At 34.5% G+C, this 23,164-nt stretch overlaps 2 protein-coding genes across 6 annotated transcripts in view; one reads left to right on the top strand and one right to left on the bottom strand.

The window, feature by feature from the left end:
- LOC128995727 (uncharacterized) overlaps positions 1 to 16,861 on the top strand; it is a 57,107-nt gene extending 40,246 nt beyond the window's left edge. The window contains exons 3-8 of the mRNA XM_054420746.1: positions 1,393 to 1,465; positions 11,570 to 11,762; positions 12,286 to 12,591; positions 13,262 to 13,449; positions 14,285 to 14,314; positions 14,754 to 16,861. Coding sequence (XP_054276721.1) covers positions 1,393 to 1,465; positions 11,570 to 11,762; positions 12,286 to 12,591; positions 13,262 to 13,449; positions 14,285 to 14,314; positions 14,754 to 15,320 — 1,357 coding nt within the window. The 3' untranslated portion in view covers positions 15,321 to 16,861. The remainder of the gene's footprint in view (positions 1 to 1,392; positions 1,466 to 11,569; positions 11,763 to 12,285; positions 12,592 to 13,261; positions 13,450 to 14,284; positions 14,315 to 14,753) is intronic.
- A 541-nt stretch (positions 16,862 to 17,402) lies between these two features.
- LOC128994014 (rho GTPase-activating protein 39-like) overlaps positions 17,403 to 23,164 on the bottom strand; it is a 77,050-nt gene continuing 71,288 nt past the window's right edge. For all 5 annotated transcript variants that reach the window (XM_054418211.1, XM_054418210.1, XM_054418214.1 and 2 more), the window contains one exon: positions 17,403 to 22,097. The gene's annotated coding sequence lies outside the window, so the exon portion shown is untranslated. The remainder of the gene's footprint in view (positions 22,098 to 23,164) is intronic.

Here is a 23,164-nt window from a genome sequence, read left to right as displayed (position 1 = left end):
TACAAAAACACACACCGATTTTGATGTGTTAGAAAAAACATTTAAAAATGTATTAAGTTGGTTTTGGCAATATTTTGTGAAAATTTCGGATTCCTACTCTTTTTTTTAAGTGTTTTCCTAATTTATTCACTGCTCAAATTTGTCCACTTTTTGTCGAACAGCTGTTTGATTAAAGAATATTGCACACTAAAAACCTAACCTAATATATCAGGTAATAACTTAAGAGAGTAGTTTTTATAGGAAGCAAATTGGAAATAATTTCAATATGCCACCATTTTGTTTGACAAACTTTAAAAAGCTGAAATTTTCACCAAATATTGTCAAAGCCTACACAAATTGGGTTAGTTGTCAAAGCTGGTAAGCAACTAGTAATTTATATTTAAACCTCTTCGTGGGACTGGGACACTCTGTATTGCAAAATGACCAAGGAAAGCTATTGATCGATTGATCACGTTTATGGAACCAAGATGTCATCCTGCTTTAGAATCACTGTCGTTAACATAATCAGATGTATCGATGGTGTCGTCGACCCTAGGTTGACATTGTGCTGAGCAATGACTGACCAGTGTGACCCTGTGACCTTGTAATGTATAGACATCATACAACGTGCCACTGGTGCCGCACGTGTCGGGTCAATGTATGGCTGTGGATTAGAAAACATATGATCAGCATCTCCAGAACCTATAAACATCTAGATAGCACGTAACGTCGAAAGATGCAAACCTTTGAAAAGCTACCAGTATTTAACAGCTCCAACATGTGTATACCCTATATTCATTAACAGAAAAATGTTATGAAAAAATAAAGAGACATTTTAACCCGCAAATGACGCCATAATATAAATAAATGGTATACGTAATCTGGCACATACCTTCTCCCAGCTTGCCATAAACCCTGCTAAGCGGTGGGAGTAAATATATTACTGAGAAAAATCACAAAAGTTGCAGGAGTATCAAAATATTAACAATTCAAAAACTTTAGCCTAATAATATTCGAGGATATTAAACTCAAAATCTACAATAATACTATCAAAGCGGACTAAAAATCATATCGAAAACTTTGCACCTTAAAAATACATCAAATTTGAGAAAACTCATTAGTCTTAGCTTCATATATTTTGTGGACACAACAAAAACCTCCAAACCACTCATATTTGTAACCAAAGTCCTTATCACTTTCTCAAACGTAACTTCAACCAATTTGCACACTGTTTTCAAGCGTTCAATCTTTTAACGTTACATTCATTATCCACAAGACCCTTTGAAATCATGGATATTCATGAAACCTCCTAAATTTAGTGCAGCCACCTACGCATACAGATCTAGCGACTTCTTATTACAAATATTTTCCTGGGATAGATTTAAAAATTAATTTAAAATGTTGATGTTTCAGAAATCTCAATTTTTCCACCGTCGCCACCAGCGAAGACGATGACTACAGTTACCACAAGAAAAAAATGTCGAGGGTAAGTTGATCTCTTTAGTTTTTTTTAAGTTAGACTGTCGCTCGATGTCTATGTAGTAAAATTATAGTTTACAAGTACAAAGGTCTCTTTTACAGTCGTCTCCAAATAAAACTTTCTGTCTCTTTAATCTCGGCATGAACACTATTTAACACTAACAGGGTGTCCAGATTCTGGAAAGTCAGGGATAGTCATGAAAAAAATTCTGGTCATTGAAAGTCATGGAAATAGGCAAAAGGTCATGGAAATCCTTAATGATTGATGGATTTGAGGGGACTGTTCAATGTTCTAGTCGGCTGTAACCCCGACTATTGAAACATTTTTCACAAAATGTACGACAATTCAATTGACTACAATTGTACTGTATTAGTTTTGGGTTTGTATTAGTTCACTGTTGTATATATTTTACTTCTCTTTCATCTGTTAATACATATTACAGTATTTTTGTGAAATAACTTGTCTAGGCAGTATTATTCGTGTGTGTATGTCATTATAATTTTCGAGTTAAGTTTGTGAGTCATGGAAATCATTGGTAAATGGTCATGGATAGTCATGGAAATTAATGGCATATTTTCTGTGGACACCCTGTCTAATCAAATTCAGTTTTCCATAAAACTAAAGGGAACCCTTAAGTTTGCACTATAAAATAAATTATCGATGTCGGATATTTAACTACTTCAGTATCCAAAGAACCACATTATTTTCTTGTGTGTTCCCTCCAACTAACAACTCCCAAGATAGGCTGTCCCTGACCCTGGGCAAGTCAATAAAATGTATTGCAAATACCACCCATGTACCATAGTGCACTTAAAGCAAAGCTTGATCATCAGATCTCCCGATTGATAATCTATTCTACAGCAAGACTATTTTGACCCTGACCAAGTGTGTTATAAATACTTGCATTACTCAATACCTCCTACATATACTTAAAGCAAAGCTTGGTCTTCAGATCTCCCGATTAAGATAATCTATTCCACAGCAAGACTATTGAGACCCTGACCAAGTGTTATAAATACTTGCAATACTCAATACCTACTACATATACTTAAAGCAAAGCTTGACCATCAGATCACCCGATTAAGATAATCTATTCAACAGCAAGACTATTTTGACCCTGACCAAGTGTGTTATAAATACTTGCAATACTCAATACCTACTACATATACTTAAAGCAAAGCTTGGTCTCCAGATCTCCCGATTAAGATAATCTATTCCACAGCAAGACTAATTACTTATTAAGACCCTGGCCAAGTGTGTTATAAATACTTGCAATACCCAATACCTACTACATATATTGTACGATTGTACTTAAAGCAAAGCTTGACCACCAGATCTCCCAATTAAGATAATCTATTCCACTGCAAGACTAGGTATTTCGTCCCTGACCAAGTGTGTTATGAATACTTGCAATACTCAATTCCTACTACATATATTATACTTAAAGCAAAGCTTGGTCTTCAGATCTCCCGATTGATAATCTATTCTACAGCAAGACTACTTTGATTCTGACCAAGTGTGTTATAAATACTTGCAATTCTCAATACCTACTTGAAGCAAAGCTTGGTCTTCAGATCTCCCAATTAAGATAATCTATTCCACAGCAAGACTAGTTCGACCCTGACCAAGTGTGTTATAAATACTTGCAATACTCAATACCTACTTGAAGCAAAGCTTGGTCTTCAGATCTCCCAATTAAGATAATCTATTCCACAGCAAGAGCAAGACTATTTTGACCCTGACCAAGTGTGTTATAAATACTTACAATACTAAATACCTATTTGAAGCAAAGTTTGGTCTCCAGATCTCCCAATTAAGATAATCTATTCCACAGCAAGACTATTTTCACCCTGACCAAGTGTGTTATAAATACTTGCAATACTCAATACCTACTTGAAGCAAAGCTTGGTCTTCAGATCTCCCAATTAAGATAATCTATTCCACAGCAAGAGCAAGACTATTTTGACCCTGACCAAGTGTGTTATAAATACTTACACCTATTTGAAGCAAAGTTTGGTCTCCAGATCTCCCAATTAAGATAATCTATTCCACAGCAAGACTATTTAGACCCTGACCAAGTGTGTTATAAATACTTACAATACTAAATACCTATTTGAAGCAAAGTTTGGTCTCCAGATCTCCCAATTAAGATAATCTATTTCACAGCAAGACTAGTTCGACCCTGACCAACTCAATGGCGCAGATCGCGTGCATTTCCCATGGTCGACCAGCTGACGGCACTGACCTACCAGCTGACTCACGCTCAAGGTCACGCTTTATCAGCTGATAACAGTCACGTGTTTGTTATCTCGGGGAGAACCGTACGATTGCGACGAGGATCAGCTGTTTTCCTTGTTCCGGAATTAGTCTGTTTGTTTTCTGTAAACACTTAGGAAGGGGGAAGCTAGAGTGGGGAAACCTGTGCTGTTCAATTTACCAAAATGAATACAATATACTGTACTTTCTATTTTGTTCGTCACACTGCAGTAAAAACACTTAATTTCAATACATGCAGCGGTGCTAAAGAAGTTCTTTTTATTTCTTGTGTGAAAAATAAGCTGTAGTTGTAGCTGGCCATTTTTCTTTTAAATTCATCCGCGGTTTTGGCTAAAGGAAATAGTTCTGAGTAGGAAATATAACATATTATCTGTTTGTGTTTATTGTCTGTGGCATTATAGATTTCACTAAAATTGATAAACCTCCTCCTTGTTTATTAATATTTTGTCTTCTTGAAACTGAATCTCAAATTTTCAATTTTGTAATTGCATGGGCGGATTAATACCTCTTGCATCTGACTTTCCTCTTATGTGATGGTTGCTTTCTTCGAACAATAATGGATGTCCTTTTTTACCTTTGGTAATCAGATATACTATATGTGTAGAACACAGCGCAGTACAGTATAGCGAAAAATATAGTTACCTAAACGAACCCAAAACTTCTATTCGACCCCTATTTTTTTTTTTTTTTTTTTTTTTTCAATGTTAAAACTGGAACTCATATCGCAAATACAGTATTCACTTTTCTAATTTTGTTCCACTATAATAACTGTGTTATTATTCGGCAAACACAATATTAAATACAAATTCGTCAAATAGTTCTACATTTACATTTGTCTAAATACGATAACAGGGTAATTTATCTGTCTCAAACACGTTTGTGGCATTTTCGTTTTCTTTTTACGATAAGCGGTAGGGTAATACAGAACCCGTTATGCCCATAAAGGGAACTGTCCAAACAGTGGTCTTACTAGAGTATAATGTTGACCTTTTATTGATAGCCACCATTAATTAATAGCCCAATGACAAAGACAAAAGGCATCCAGTTACGATATAGCGAATCGAACCAGCGACCTTCGTATTTGAAGGCGAGCACCATCACGTGGCTACCCAGACAAAAATTATTTTAATCAAATAAATACGAAATGCACGATGAAAATCTACACGTACTGTTAGGAAGATATTTTCATGTAGACGTGCAGAATCCCTTTATAAATTAAAATATGCTCAAAAATAAGCACAAAATATTAATTTTTATTTTTTTTAATGGGCCTAATGGGTCGCTATGCTGGTGCCGAAATGAAAACGAAAAATAAACAGAAAATCAATACCAAATTTATTAAATACTTATCACATGTTTTATTTACAACGTGGGGTGAAATAAAGAATTTGCACGATAAATATTTTTGGTTGAGTTTTCGACCACGGGGCGACCTCTAGTTTCTAATAATCGGGACTACTGTATTTTCTTCGATTAAATCGGAAGACGAATTTTTATTTCATGATACAAAATTCATTTTCGCTTTCAGTATAAAAATCAACTCTATAAGCACTTGTATTTACCAAACCGCAGACAATGCCAATGCTCGCTGTAACAATCAGTTGTCTGATCAGCTGACTGGTGACGTCATGTTGATCTTCTGTTGTCACGTGCAGCTGAGCGTGCTACCATCACGTACACAGACACCCGTCTACATAACATCGCCCTATCGTTGTAAACGAGCCTGTTATTCATTGGTAAAAATAGCCATCGAAAGGTTACATAATCAAAGTGCTTTTCTACGGGTTTTTGTCGGAATTCTTGCTCACGTTTTGGCGTATCGTGTTATAAAGGGGTAATGAGGAATGTATGCTAAAATGAGCACATGTTTTCGGAAATTTGCGTGTAACATTTTTAAGCTTGTAAATATTTTGAGTATTAGAAATAATTTCCCCGTTGTAATTGAATTTAAGTCGCTGGTAATTTCAGGATAAAAATGAATTAGATAAACTCAACCTAGAAAATACTAGAAGCACCACTGCTTTGTCAAAACTTTATAAAAAATTTTAAAGGTTTTCTACGCATAACGTATTTAGTTAGTAGTGTCTTCCATATCTTCTGTAGGTCCGTTAATAGTTTTGTTTTCATTTACTGGCATTGATGCTGTATGAAACATCAAAATCAAATGTTGCCGATATTTCAAGACGTCAGGTTTTGGTGAAAATAACATCCTATTAAACTCCAACCAAAATCATGTATTATTGTATCATTTGATAGAGTGGAGATTTTGTAGCAAAGCCCAGCAAAAAATTCCGTTGTCGCTGCCGTTTACAGATTTTTATTTTTATTATGTATTCAGTAGTGTTGCTCTTGAAAAAAATTATTACCCACACAAATACTTCACTTACGCTTTTATTACAATTCAGAAAATAACCAAGAACATCAGTCTTTATGGTTAAACTATCAGCTAAACAAGTAAACATATCTAAATAAAGAACAACAAGATATTTTGATATCCAATAGGGAAAACAATAGTGTCGGATTTCCCTAATGTCGAATGTACTAAAACGTGCAGGTGGAATTGGTCTGTTATGATAATGGATAACAGGTGTTTCTTCCGATCACCTGCATCGACGCCATGTGCCAAGTTACCAACTTTCACAGTCTCATGCAACGTGCGGTTATCCAACGAGTGTCATAGCACCGAATCTCATTTTACCATCAGCAACTAATATTTGTGCGATAGTTTTGCCCATGAGGTATCTTAGTCGCAAACGCAATTTTTTTAAATCTCACAGCACCGAAATTTAAATTTCTCAACACCGAAACATAAAAAATCCTTTAACACCGAATGTAGCATTATTGGCTCAGCTATATAGTGTGTTCACCCTCTTCACACGTGATATTATCTAACCCAACCAGTAAGGCTTCTTGACAATATGTGGGTGAATTTTTTCATTTGTAAAATAGTTTCAAACCAAGTATTTGGTTACAACATTTAAATTCAACGTAATTTAAATCTACGATACAATGTGGGCAAACTACTATGTATTCTATCTAAAATAATAGGCCTAACACTTAATTATAATTTCCAATAACAATTGACAAAACATATATTTGTTTTAAACTAATATAATTAATGTGATGAGGTAATCATTGCCAACCAACTATAGGCCTACCTACTTAAGCATATCTCAGTAAAAATAAAATTAATTACATTTTTAATGAGGCGCACTGAATTCCGTCAGACATGACTAAAACAAACGGCATCCTAAAAAACATGTACACAAATACATTAGATTACTGTAAAAAAATTGTATATTTCATCACTAGGGCCTAAAGTGACTCTTTTTGACCCGAGATCAAGTTTTACGATCGAGGCGAAGCCAAGGTTGGAAAATGAGTGAGGGTTAAAAAGACACTTTTTGCACGTGTGGTGAACTATATTTTTCGTCATATTGCATCATTAATTGACAAACAACGCTAGAAAACGAAATAATTTTTATGTAATGATAACCTCTCAAAACGACTTCCAGCTTGTTTAAATTCTGCCAATGCAAATAATCAGCTTTAAGTATATCAGTAAGTGATTCAATTGTTCGTCTAATACGATTGTGTACATTATAACATCGATATGTCGAGCAATCGACTACAATAGGCTAAAACATTACCTAATAAATCAATCGATAAATAATTTCGATCGATTCGATTGCCACAATCGAAATTTACAACTGTTTACAACAGCTGATTTTTACTCCATAGATACTAAAAATGAAGGGAGTAAAAATGGTACTTTAGACTCGCAACGCATGCATAAAAGGGACTGTTTTTGCTGCAGTATGACGAAAACTAAATTTATACCAACTAAAGCGAAATACAGTAGTGAGGTGGAAAAGTACTCTGTCGAGGAATATATGGCTATACAAAACAATTATTTTGGTATTTTTTTATTTAGACCTACTACTTTCATCCACTTTTAATGTTGATGCACGAGGTTTTAACCCTACATTTATAATAAATTTTTCGCAGTAGTCCAATTTGTGTTGTTGAAATTCATCGTAATCAGGATCAACAAAACCTGTAAAATAGTAACAATTAAAACAAAAGTGCACACTTTATACAGCTTCTTTACCACAGTCAATTCGCGATGACTCACTCTTAATCTGGCACGTTTCATTACCACGTGTTGCGCCAACTCTTCAACTCGTGCACGTGTCGGAAATAGAACGTTCACGTAATGGAAACTTCCGATCTAAACATCCTAGCGGACCCTGGTCCGTTACCTGTGCTGGGATGTGGGAACCCGAACATGTGGGCTACGTGACTAGTCACACGCTCTCACACGCGCTCTGCAATGGGACGTGATATTTGCAAACGTATAGTAAATCATTGCTGTTGCTACTTAGGAGTCGAAAATTTTAGGCAAGTAATCAGGATTTCTTTTTATGGGGGGCTAAGTTGATGGAGGAGTCGGGTCTGCCCCCTAAGTAAATTAAATAAAAAAATAATAACGATGATTAGTAGAAATAACAAATAATTAATAAGTGCCGAAGCCTCTCAAGCCCCCCCCCCAAACCCGTCAAAGTGCCTGATCAGTGTGAAATTGATAACTTCCCTAGAATTTATTGATAATCGATAATTGAATTGATTACGAAATTGGAACTTCATCGTTAGCTGGGTAATTAGATTTGTGAAGGAACATTGAAAATTAAATTTTGAACTAGAATATTTAGTTCTGGCGTTGAATACATGATAATCAATAAATATTAATGAAACGAAAATACATTTTACTATGGAAAAGTATTTGAAGAAATGTACAATTAATTACGTGTTTGTATAGGGGGTCTATTCCTATTGGTCTATTCAATTTTGAATGTAAAAAAATACTAGAGGTTAGTTATAACCAGTTCACACCTCCCTCTATTCATATTCACACAAAACGTATGCTGCAATCTTCTGAGAAATTTCGTTAGTAATTAATTGTATTGCAATAAACAGAGTTTCGTCGACTCTAGTTTATTTAGGAACGTTTTCGTAAAATCTCACTTTTACTACTTTTTGTATCGATTGTAAAATTATTGTTTTACTTTTCACCTATTGTAAATATGCCGTTGGTTGTGTGTAGGCCTACACCAAATTACAGTGAATATGCTTTATCAATGTCCAACAATTAGACAACAAAATTAAAATGCGTAATCTAAATCAAAAAATTCCAATCAGTTGCGGAATACGTCTCCGGTAAAATGTTGGCACAGCAAACAACCTTGGAGACGGTTCTGTATTATCGGGGGCAAGTCATCGAGAGCGGTGTGCGGTGTTGGCGTGTACGGAGACGCGTGACGAAGCGCGCGGCGAGAAACGTGCGCCGAGGTTATACAAACTCCCGCCAGACTGCTCCCAGTGACGCGCCAAAAGTACAGCCACTAGCCAAGTAGCCAGTCACTCAGCCACTTCACTTCAGTTCAGTACAGTGCCGCGGAAAGTGAGGTTAGTTCCGCGTAGTGCTCTCGCCAGTGATAGTGTGACAAGTAACTGTTATCGCGAGTGAACAATGGTTACCCAAAGTGCTACTATTTTGGAGCGGCATCTTCTAATGGCCGGGGAGCCCCCACCGTTACACAGCACTGATTTTCAGAAACTCGCCACCGTGCTTTCCAAAAGGAAGGTGTTGGCTAAAGAGGTGATTAACAAAATTTTGTCTAATAGTTTTACAATGGGAAAAATATTTTGAAATAATTGTAATGAGGTTGGGGAAACTTTTAACAAATTTCAAAAGTTTTAACTAGAAATACTGTTTACATAGGAGGCTTTCAAGTCACTTGATGACAAGAGGTGTACCTTGGAGTATGTTTTTTTTTTTTCATCTATGATATACCATTGACTATTGGATACTGAAGATATTACTCTTATGCTGGCAAGTCTTTTTGCTAAAGCCAAGGAAACTTCACGCAGTCTTAAGTGTTATTTCAAAAAGTGTTAAATCCAAAAGTGCAAAACCATGCTATACTGTATTTAGAGATACTTTGGACCTCTACTACACAGTTATGTGTGCTTAAATAATTACCCTACTTGAAACTAACTATAGAAGAAAAAATACTTAGAAACTAAAAAAAAATACAGGAGTTAGTTATCATATTTTGTTAAACAGAGATTTGTTGCTCAAAAATTATTATATTTTTCAATTAAACACCATTATAATAATTGATTGAAAGAAATTTCTCTAAACTACATTTCCTTTGGATTTGTTTAAAACCTCATTTATACTGTTATGTTGTTTAAAATCTCTCCCTATTAAAAATTTGCGTAGAGTATGAGTAGTAAAAATGAATGAACTAAATAGGTATATATAGCCTATAGTTCTCAATATTATTTTTAAATTTGTTCATTTATTGATAGAAAACCACCCACAAATTACATTAACCCCTGTGGTACGAAGGTGCGCAGGTTACGAGGTGGCTTTACCATTTGGTTTAGTTCTCAGGTGCTTACCTCTCAATTTTTTTTTTTACTAAAAATGATGAAACGTTACAAATTTAATTTTTTCTCAGTTTAAAGATTTTGTTGAAAGCAACAAAAAAGAGGTAATCAGGAATGTTTTTATTACTTAACTCCAGCAGACATTTGCTCTCAAACAAAAACATTTAAATATTTTGTTTCTAGTGTAGGAATCAATCGCTAAAGCCCTATACACATTAAAACTAACATCTACCGACAGTGTCAGCTACATTGATAGTATACCATTAGCTGATCTAACTATACAAATGAAAAATGTTAACGGAATTGGGAGTTTGTTTAATCTTTAGCTCAATAACTTGTCATCTCATTTGATTATGGCGTGGCGCAAAATAGTGTAAACACTCACACAACCACAACCTGATAAAGACAGGACAATGTGAGGCTGTTTTTCAGTGAAAATTCCATTGACCATGACATGATAATTTTTGTTAATTCACTTTCAATTCCTCTACTTTGATTGTTTAAAATTCTGGATTAACTGGTCGATCACTAAAAGACATTGCAGAACTTTCTAATTTGGCTCCTAATTTTAAATTGACCTGGTCTGACTCTGGAAGTAGTGGGACCATAATTAATCCAAAGTGCATGTTAGTCTTTTATCAATGACAGCGTTTTGCCAATCAATTTTGGCCACTGAATTGCTCATCCCATCTATATGTACCGAGCGGTTTTTTTTATTTGTATTTTAATTGGGGCGACGGCGACAGAGATATAAGGTACAGTGGTACAGTAAACTTTCTTATGGGATTACTGTGCGCTTTCAGCTAGTAAGTTGTGTGTGCGCGTACATACCTGCTAGGGCAATATACTTGCTCGAGCAATATACTTGCACGAGCAAGGAAGAGCTCTAGCAGCAAGCTCTGTGTTCCTATTGCACATGGCACAGGGACTTCCTCCAGCATGACCAGTGTAGTATGTTATGGAGAGGGAGGAAAGGAGTGCAAGGGGAAGTGACTAGTGCTAGACACCATTGAATGTTACCTCCAAACCTTCTCTGTGTTGTAGCATACATAATTGAATGAGCCACATACAGTCACAGAGTGATCTACTTTCGAAAATTATATTTACTCTATTAGTTTTGATCCTGAGGTATTTGACGTCACGTAGCTTACAGTAAATTATCCTCTCAGTTTAGCGTGGTTGAAAAAGTTAGTGTATTTAACAGATACCTCAATACAACTACCTTTAATTTCATTCAATAATTGGCTACTCATTTAAAATGGGAACGTAATACCTACTAACAGTAGTCAAATGTCAAAAATTGTACACTACTACCACTACACAAATTGCCAATACCCACAATGCACCTGTAGCCCTGATTGTTGTGTTTGTTAATAGGACCCCATGTCTCACAGGATCATAGAGAAGCGAAGGAGAGACCGTATGAACAACTGTCTCGCCGACCTTTCTCGACTGATACCTGCAGACTACATGAAGAAGGGGCGAGGCCGCATTGAGAAGACTGAGATCATCGAGATGGCCATCAAACACATGAAACATCTGCAAGACCATCACTCTACATGCCACTTAGGTTAGGATCTTTTCCTTTATTTACTGCACTAAACCTAATTTTGTAAAATTTGAAAATTGTTGGTGTCCCCCAAGGATCAATTTTGGGCCCACTTCTTTTTTACTGTTGCATTAGTACTTAGATCACTCTTTTTCAAATAAGAGAAAACTTGTTCTTCTTAGAGAAAATTCAGAAGGGTTTTAATGGTTCAAAGTTGGACTCATCAGTCCTTGACTGTTGGGATGTTAAAAGGTCCTGGCTGAAGAAATATCTGATCTTAGCAACAAAGCTGTTATCTCATTCATTCAACGTTCAGGTTAACTTTATGATTCGCACACTGATGTGATGACATAATGTAAAATATAATATAATTTACATTCTCTTTTACAAGGGTTTTGGATCCCTATTACATACATGTGCCTTTCACCTAAGATGAATGAATTGTAAACTAGCAAAAGCATTGCATATTTCAACTTGGAACTATGATTAATCCCACTAATCATCTCCAGTACAACCATTAGTAACACCTTTTCTGTCTGCGCAGGCAATTGTGAGATCGAGCACAACCCCAGCATGGAGTCCGAGGAATCATACTCTCCGCCAGAGAGCAACACGAGAGTCGCCAAGCAGCACATGACAGCTGCAGTGTTGCCAACCCATGAGAACGTTCGGCTACTCGAGGTGAACGGCTCAGCGCAAATCACCGAAGAACATTACCGGCTCGGATACCACGAGTGTCTCTCGGAAACTATGCATTTCCTGGTGGAGGTGGAGGGGATGTTCGCCGGAGATAAACTCTGTGTGCAGCTCATCTCTCACTTACAGAGGCACTGCGATAAAATATTAAAAGGTTTGTTACACTTTGGAATTGATTATTGTATTGCTATGTTCTTTGATGTAGGTATAAAGTTTTTGCCTGAATATCGAGTCGTAGTTCTTCAAGAAAATATCATATTGTGGACATTAAATGGTTCTTCATCTTTTAGCTTTTTTACCAGCGAAGGGATTGATCACATTTAGTATAGTAGAACAATGTCATTTCTCTAATCAAGCAAAGTATAAGTTTTCTTAAAGTGATTCAAAACATTGCTTACCTGGGTTTTATAAAATGTTGACTAGATATATTCTTTCTTTGATGTGTACTGCTTTCAATTTGAATGGTTGAGAAACAGAGATAAAACTAGTCAACATGTATACATCACCAGTTAAATCCAAATAAGAATTGATTCCACACCCAGTTGATATCCTCAGTTGAAGTATATAAAATATTCTACAATGTTTTCCAACAACATGTAGATTAAGCAAAGGCCAGGATTTTCTCTTGCCATTCAAAAATCTGAAAGATAAGGTAAAAATTATCAAACACAAAATTAATAAAACAATAAGCACTACTGTGTTGTTACTTAATTGATTTGAGAAATACTTTTTCCTAAGCATAATTCTAAAAGCTTCCAAAGTATTAGTGCTACTCTAAGCACGCAAGTTTAGTATTTTTCTCATAATCACCTATTTTCTTGCAGGAGGAGGATTAAACAATCCCAGAGTCCACCCAGAGACTAGTTCCAGCAGCAAAGAGCGAAGTTCTGGCTCAGGGTCGGGATCTAGCAGCGATGGCGGAGAACGGCAGACGACGGACAACTTCTACAACAGCGCAAGTCAACTGCGAGACATACTCACAAGCAACTCCTTGCCTCAGAACAGACGAGAGGTAATTTAGCAATTGTTTCTTATTCAAAGATTGTCACAACTTTTTACCAGTTAAGACTAACAGAAAACATCACATGCTATACGTACATAAATCCAATTTGCTGAGGATTGCACCTGAAATTTGCAGCAACAACACAATTCTTGAACTACTTAGCTACTCATTTTATTTGGAGCATTGTAAGGGAGGGTAGGTTTGATCGGTTGCTGAGTATTCTAAGGCCGTTCTAAGGCACTGCGCTCTACCCAGGAGACTAGTCCCAATAGATCAACCTCAAATCTGGTCTCATGTTTTTATGTGCACATTATAAGAAGTTCTGTCATTGACTATAGATTGACTAGTAGCGAGTATTCATTACATTTTTATCCTCTAGAAATATAACAGCTAATCAGGCTTTTTAAAACCTTCCGTTCATGTGTCAAGAAGATTACTTTATGCAAAAGAGAAATGTCAAATAAATAGTTATGATTAAATTAATTTACATCCCATACTATTAAAAGGTTTAAAAGTTATTATTACACAATAGCAATTCACTTATTCAACATACATAGGACTACAGAAAGACACAATATATATTACAGAACAAAATAAATTGTTAAAACGGTTGGCTCTTTTAAGCTTTTTGACAAAATGAATATAATCCAGCTGAATCTGCATGTTAGGAGTTGGTTTATTAATTTAGTAGACATCATAAACTCTTAGGTGAAATGGTACACAAGGGTATAATAGTTAAAGTAGTTGATACAGCAAATAAAATCTAGCCTACTCCTTCAAAATAATTTAAATTATTTAAAGATAATTTTTTAGTCTTTAATTAGACAATAAATTACTTTTACAGGACTGCCAGACTACGGATACGGGAAGTCAGGTGTGTTTCTGAATTTAAATTCATTTGCTCTGTTGTGAGATTGAGTTTTACACTACTTAAGACTATTTAAGGTCTAAATATGGTTTAGCCTTAATTTCCTGTGTCGAGTACTTTGTGGTTACATGCTAAAACATTTGTCTAATTTTGTTTGTCCTTAGTAGTTTTTAGTTTTTTTATCATTTTTTTTTTTATAAGAGTACAATTAATTAATTCTTTATCTGGTTTTTATGTGTGAAAATTTATGTCTATGGCATTGAGGATGGGCAAAGTTAAAACCTCTTAAAAGAAACCAAACTAACTCCTTCAACAAGCTGTTAAAGAGTTGTAGTTACTTAAAAGGAAAATTACCTCAAAGTAAGTTAAATCATAATTTTACATATTTATATATTTTTGTAATGTCTCCAATTGGTAAATATTTTATCAATTACTTTGCTTCCAGATGGTTCCCGAGCCGCCCTCCCCGCCCAACTCAGTCAACGGAACGTCTCTCCCCCACGACAACCATTCATCCTCCGGCTCACTCTACAAGTTCAAAAACAACATCAAGCAACGATTCAGTGCCGAACACTCCGGCAGTGTGGAACAATCTCATCCCATATCCTTGAAGCGACGTCGCTCCGACGACTGGAGAAGACCGAGCGACACTTCGTCCATCCCTTCCCCTCCGCCGGTTAGGTATCCCCCCACCAGTCCTGCGTCACCACCGCCCGCACACTCGTCAACTCCCGGAGTACCGATTTTCGCGTTGCATTCCAAAGGCTCTTTCTATATCCCACTCACCATCGACCATCACGTACTTGCGCCATTCCTCGCCGAACTTGGCAACGTTGAAACCAATCTCGCCAATATAGTGCTGCATCCTGTCACGATATCCGTTAACTTCCAACAGACGATATCCAGGCCAATGAAACATCCTCAGGGTTGTTATCCCCCCGACTGGAGTTCGACCCCTTCCAGTTACCTCCCCCTCTCCAAGTGGGCTGTCTGTGCTCCTGACAGAAACTGAAGTGTTGTTTACCTGAAAAGTTGACAAACATTGTGAGAAAGGGAGCGTAAATCAACTATGCTGAAAATACTTAGTCATTTCAGCTGAAAAGTTATGTACGCTTGGGTGTTTTTTTATACTTGTTATCCTAACTAATGTTTCATGTAACTTGTTTTCTCTAATGGTACCTGTCTCAATTTGCATTTCCCTTGTTGTAACTGCGTTATAACGAGCCTACCCTGTGTGGGTGCCAGTTTGTTGTGAAGTTGCGTAGTTTTGTAGTCGGGCTGATAAACTTTGTCCACTTTTTACTTACATTGTTACATAATATAAATTGTTAAAAATATTGATAGTATTAAGTAAATAAGTCGCTCTAAGTAACAAGAGTCTGTTGCTCCCACAAAGTTCATCACAAAATCGTTTGTTGCGAGATATTGTTATGTCATTAAATTAGTTAAAAGAGCTTTATCAAATGTTTAAAAATAAGATTAAGCTGTTTCCAAACTCAAACATGTATGGCTATTTCCCATTAGCACTAATCCAAATTATCAATTTTAAGTCATTAAGTGGCCAGTGGAAATTTATTGTCGATGTATTGAATGTTTGTCAACCTTTGTTATTGGAGTTTGACTATTTAATTTAGTTAATGTAAAGTTAACAACCCTAGTAAATATTTTTTCCGGTTAAGAATTGTTTACAAATTCATAAATAGCGTAGTTTGTCTTGAATCAAATAACATAACAAAAGTTCCTATTGTAAATGATTTATTTTATTGTAGAAAGTTTTGTTACTAAATTGTTTAGGTGAATGATTGCCGAGTTTTTTTACCAACATTTTATCAATAAGAGTAAGAAGAAACTTTGAATGAAAATGTATTGAAATTTTCGCATTCAAACCAAATAGAATCATATAATACTCAATATTCAATAACAAAAATAATTGTAAACCACAATGTGATTTCACAGTTACCATTTTTTAGTTCATGTGCAGAGCAAAATATCTAGATAATAAATCTATTTGTTAACTTATTATTCTAGCTGTGTATAAAGCAATTCACGATTTAATATATTTTCAGCTTTATTGCTAAAGCAAAATTTCATAACATACATCATTTTTCAATTTGCAAGTTAAAAACAGCTGATATCCAATCAGGGAAACATTCAGGTAAATCTTGGGATTTCCCACCATTTTATATCGTAGTTTGTTGCAGTGGTGTAGTAAGGTGGAAATCTGTCTTTTTCCAAAATATGTTCCCGCACTGGAAAATTTACCCCACCACTGGTTTGTCTTTTTTATCATTACCCGTTAACGGGCGCGTTAGGTGTTGATTGTTTTCAAATAAGACCTCGGATGTCTCGGTCTAAGTCGTGCATGATCTAATCTCAATGGTGCTGTGATGTAAGCGATTCCCTGTGCCTCTGATCGAAGTTGTTGAATTTTGTGTAACTCAGTGTTTAGTTGTTTAACTGACTGATGATGTATAGAAAGATGTTTGTATATATTTTGAAAATTTATGTTTAGTTTTAAGTTAGAGAAATAAAATATGTTATTATTTGCAGTTACATTTGAAGTCTTTATTCATGCCCTGTTCCTAAAATTACCTTTTTGTACCAAATAGCAGTTTTCAATACACGCGTTGCGGGTCTACAGTAGCTCTTTTTACCCCTAAGAGTAAAAATCTACTGAGCCGAGGGGGGAGGAGGGAAAATTATCCGTATCCTCTCTTGTAAACTTCGATTGTAATAGCACAGAGTAAGGAGAGTAGACCCTGGTCTGTTCTCTATAATCTATGGCAATAGCTTGTATCGGAAGTGTGTATAATTGTGAGAAGTTATCTTTATATGACAAGTTCACGGGCAAAATTTTTTTTTCAATCCTCGCTCATTTTCCTTGTTAAACTTGAGCTTGGGTCAAAAAATTAAAATATACTATTTTATTGTTAAATAAAATGCAGGTACTGTGTACGTAATTAAATTCAAGAACTGTTTGTTTTGAAAACCCCCTCTGACATAAAGCCTTGAACCGTCGTTAAAATACCTGGCAAAATCTGCGATAGCACAGTCAGCACATAGAGTTCACGAGGGATATTAACACACTGCAATATAATAAGTTCAATGTATTTATTTTTTTAAATTAGTTATTGTAAACAAATATTATGTTTTCCTAAGCTGGATACATAAGTAAAACAAATTTTTTGGTAACTTCTAACAAACTAAAAAAGTATAAAAATTAAGTATTTTAATCAGTGGGATTATTAACTACTTCAACAATCAGTGAATGCATTGAGAGAAATTCACCTCCATTTACATCAACTATTGCTGTTACAATTTTGAACAATCGGCTTGGATGCAAAGGTTTAAAATAATTTTACTTTCTTGGAGTTGGATCTACACTTTTTTGTGATGTGTAATTTCAATTAACAATAACAAGTAGAGTTGTTGAGTGTGCATAATTTTTAGAACAGACACCATTTTAACCTTCCTACCTCCCATTTTAAAATAGTGACTTGTTACTGATTCAGAATTCTTGAACGAGACAAAATAAAAGATTAGTGAAAGAGACAAATGCGGATTTATCAAAGAGAAAATATTTTTATCTAATGATTCTGTATTGAATTGAACAAAAAATGAAAGTGAAGAAACAAAAGATCTTGCAAATTTGTATTGTGTTGTATCTATTAAAAGGGTGTCTGTTAAGTTATAACAGTACAATTAAGTTTCTCTTTCCAAGCCTAAAGAGGATAATTAAAATTTATTTCGCTGAGAACACCCATATGGTTCTTTTACACACAAAACTAGTCATAAAACTAGGAACTAATCCCTTACTCTTAATATTTAGGGGCCCATACCACAAAATATACAAAAAGAATCTACTTTCATTCCTTCAACATTGTGCTTTTTATTTATAATAGTGTGAAAAACAACAACTGATTGCCAACTATAAACTCAATTTGGTTAGCTGACTACAAATATGAAGTTAAAGGTTAAATATAATTTGGCTGTAGCACTTTCTTTGAGTGGTGTAATTCAAGTAATCTTAAATGGTTTTGTTCAATCTTTGTGACATTTATAGAGTACATTTTTTTAAAGTTGGTTTAAAAACTTTCAAATTCTGAAAATTGTAAATTCAACGTATAAAAATAAAAATAGTGTATATTTACATGGTAAGGGCCACACAATGAGCATTTAACATAATAATTCAAAAACAAATAAATGAAATAATTATCTTCCAATACCGATTACAACCTCCAACAGTTTCACGTCCAATCCCTGTCACTCAAATGCATTACATCTCTTAACATAAAAATATTAGTAAATTCAATAAAACATTTTAATAATGTTAATACGACAAAACTTAACATACATTTGGTACAAAAATAAGCTAAATAATCTAATGACAAACAGAAAACAAGCGAAGCGAATATTAATCGTGAAAATGTTACAATTGAGTACTCTGTTACTATGAGCGCTATACCACAAAAGCTGTTTATTCTATGTACATCTATCCTGGCTTCAGGAACTGTGTATATGTACATAAACTGTAACTCAAATTAACTCCTACTGCTACATTATATACTTACTGAGAACTGTTGCAAAATAATTGACCTTGTAAAACTTAAGTTTGGATCCACCTAATTGAAACAATGTTATCGTTATACGTAGGTTGAGTAGATTTATTATGTACTGATATGACGTTCATATTTATTACTAACCAAATTTATTACTGAGTACAAATTATAAACAATATTGGTAAAGTGGTATTACAAAGTAATTTTCTATTCCAATTCTAGAGATAAAATGTTTGGAAACGTGGTATGTTTTGTTTAGAAATAAATATACAGGTAAAATTTTTTCAAAACTTTTCTTAGTACAGTAGAACCTCAAAAACATGACTCATGGGGATTATTAGATAAGACTAGTTATCAAGGTAAACTTCTTATCGAGGTTTACTTGACTTTAATACATTTCATTGAAATAATGGTGACCATACAAAGTAGGTATTTTAAGCCAAGTATGAATGGAGATGAGTGTAGGATGAGTGGCGCGATCTTGTAGTCTTGTTAGGGACTGAGGCTGACATATTCCTTAGACACAGCTGTTAATTAACAGCCCATACAGCCAATGGCAACTAAGGGACCTACAGTTTATAGTGGAATCCGAACGATATTTTTGCCTTGTAATTAACGAATTGGTCTAATCATCAGAATAGTACTGCGGATAGTCGTAGTACTCACTAGTGCTGATGTTGATCCACACCAAGGAGTAATGCATCCACAGTGCATGCCTATAAATATCCACAATTCGTGACCTTCTAGTACAGTAGACTCTCGCTCATCCGGACTAATGTAGCGGACGTCCAGTCCGGATTACGACTATCTAGAGTCGAGCAAATACAGTACTGTATATAGCCGTTTTTTTTTTCAATTTTGTTCAAGTCCACAGTACTGATAGCCGGGCAAATGCAGTTCCACCAGTAATGAATCTTTCTTTTCGGGACGAGTTGGTAAAGAAATATCTGTTCATTTAATCATTAATCACTTATTACTGTACTGTAATAATAAACCATATTCAATAAAATTTTTGTCTAATTATAACCTATAATTTTCACTTTGTTATTAGAGTTTTTCATAATCCGAAGTAGTCTCCGTTCAGTTTAGCTTGAATAATTGGACTTCTACTGTACTGTGCCACTAGAAAAAAAAATCACGATTGCCGATCCGGACGAGCGGGAGTCCGGGCAAGGCCGATACGGACGAGTCTACTGTAGCTGGATTACAGGACGACGCCACCGTTGTGATTGGGGGTAAAATAAATTCAAGGGGATTTGAAAATGACACTTTGTTATCGAAGTTCTACTGTACTATTTTACAAAGTTTTTAATTACACTGCCTTTTTTTCTTTAAGTTATTGTCATTTTCCTAAACATACATTGGACTAGTTATTAGTATTTTCGGTGGGAAAGTGATAGGTTCAGGGGTTCAATCCCTAACATAGACAAAACTTAGATTGGACCACTTAGTGTTTAACACTCTTAAAAAAACCAAGTGCAGTCATAGAACAAAGTAGTAAGTTCAGTGTAAGAACAAAAAACTTCATGAAACAAAACATACCACATTTCTTTTAAATTCCAATAAAACAATACTACAAAAACCACTAATGATTACTCAATAAATACAATGTTTAAAGGAGCACAATGGTGGTAATATATGTTATCGCATAATATATAATTCAATAGTATTCCTAATTTATCCTTTTCACATAATACAAAAATACCACAAGCTAGTGTTGTGTTTTTGGAACTCAGTTGGGATTATCAAAGCAAAGTTCTATAAACAGTTTTATAGAAGTTAAATACATAAAAAACAAATTGGTAATGTAATTACTACATTAAATCAACATCGCATTGGATTGCTGGGTTTAACAAAATCGTTTTGGGACTAAAACCATAGAGAAACTTCAGGGTGATGTTAAATAGTAATAATCGTTTACGTTAGTTAAACTGTGCACAGTCTAAACTATCTTTAAAAGGTTGAAAATGATGTTAAACATAAAAGTATTGTTGTATTTCAGTTTAGACTGACTTAGTCTGTGAGAAAAAGTCTAAGGATTTTTTATAATCTCAATTATAACAATTAACCTTAGAAATACCAGGATTAAAAATTATCCTCGTTGAAATCTATTTTTAAGTAACAAATTTGAAAACAAAAGTGCACATGCTTGTAAAAGTTCAAGCATTTTCACAGCTCATTATTTATCATAAATTATATCAGACTTGTGATTTAGTGATGACTAAAGATTTTTTCATCCGTTGACCTTATGGTGTGATAGAACTTTTTTTTAAATTTTTTAAAGCAAATTTCCTAATTTATTATATTTTATAACTAAATAACCTAACATTGTTTGAAACGAAATGCATTAACATGGGCAGAGATACAAATTTGCTAACATTGATCAAACCTAAATGCATTACCAATTATCTTAAAACTTGTTGGCAATTAATTACCTAATATATAAGACGTTAATGTCCTGAATACGTCAAAGTTTGACCTATCATTTTTTATATAAATAAATAAAATTCAAGCATTTACGAACAAAATTTATAATAAGTTCTACCAATACAAGGTTTAAAGCAAAAATAAATACACTTATTCATCAGTAAACCACGAAGTCGAAAGATGAGATTTACATAATTATTGTAAATCAATTAATTTAACTACATAAACCAACTACATTGAAGTTTCTCTAAATTGTAAAGAAATTTAACTACAAATTGAATTATTGATAAATCAATATCAATCAAATAGATATTTAGATCCATAAAAAAAGTGCACAGTTCACCAGGTATTTAAAAGCAGGATGAAATGCAAAAATACTTTTTAGCATTGTAGCATGCAGTAGGCTACACAATGGAATTTCTGAAAATTAAATGACTAGCGAGATATTTACTCCGTTCTATAACACAAACAACAAACGCAGAATAGGAAGATTATTATCGATTGAGCACTGACCCTTCGTCTTTCGCTGACGTCGAATTGCGATCAGATTCGTGTACGGATTCCGACCCATAGGGTTTGCATTGTACAAATGCTAGTTTCTTAAACTCTTAAAACGTATTTGTCTGACAAACATGACTAATTCTTTACAGAATGATAAACAACAAATTAAATACAAACAAATTATATTACATTCTGAGATTATTCTTATTTACACGAAAATAAGACTGTATACTTAATCTGCTAACTTTGGTATGAATGGCATAACTCAGGCACAAATTGTAGTGTCTGGTCGCTCCGACCATCTGTAACAAAAGATAAGATTTCCAGTTTATTTTTCAAGCAAATGTCACAAAAGTCAACAAGATACACAATTTAGACACAGGCACAATCAGTAGAATTTTAAGATTAAAGTAAACGAGGTGTTAGCCCGTCCTACGTACGGGAATTCAGTAGTCAGTTAAAACTGTGTACAATTCAGATCAGCTAGTTTACACAAATAAAGGCAAAGTTTCTTGCAGTTTTAATGTGAAAAATCATCTTGTAAACAAATTTTGTGCGACCAAATATGTTTTTATTCCATCATAGGCCTATACGATAATATGCATTTTAAATCCAATAATTTTACAATAAAACAGCAATTCTGCAATTTTTACGTTGTGAAAAGCGTTGAAGTGAGATTTGCAGCCGATTCGCACATACGCACACTGATTTTAAGTAGCCTACGGTGAGTAATAGCATTGACTATACACCTAGTCAATGGTAATAGTCAATTGAGAAGTGTATAGACCTAGTCAACGATACCACCTTCCATAGCATACCTGCCTCTTCCATAATTATTATCACCACAATTTCCAGTAGGTCTGAATAGAAACGACCTAAAATAAAACGATAATATCCAATAAAATTCACAGTACACATAATTTAACTTTGGTGTCCTAACATCAAAACTAATCGTCAAATTTCCCTGTTTTAATTGCTAAATAAATAAGTGTAAACAAAGAAAAGTAAAAACAATAACAGTTTGTTTTGAAACAGCTGTTTGGTTCAAATAACATTCATTTGAAAAAAAGAACTGGTCACATGTAGCAGGAATATAAAAAGTAAACACGCTAGTAAAGCTAATGACGTAATTGTCAATGTTTATTATCCATACCGTTATCAGTTCTATCCTTGATAATTACCCACCCTCATTGAATAAACGTACATCGTAATTTCCCATATTAGTTAATAATTTAAACTATAATATATTCATAGTTGAAATAAAAGTGATTTTTTCACGTTTGGGGGCGCTGATATAGGCACCCCTAAACGTAACCACAGCTGAACACGATTTCATAAAAGGATGGTTTGTTTAATTGCAGTATCCTAG

Source organism: Macrosteles quadrilineatus, unplaced genomic scaffold (assembly GCF_028750875.1).
Source record: "Macrosteles quadrilineatus isolate MER2022 unplaced genomic scaffold, UCM_ALF_1.0 Scaffold_5__1_contigs__length_97177068, whole genome shotgun sequence".
NCBI lineage: Eukaryota > Metazoa > Arthropoda > Insecta > Hemiptera > Cicadellidae > Macrosteles > Macrosteles quadrilineatus.
This window is presented reverse-complemented; position numbering and strand designations above follow the sequence as displayed.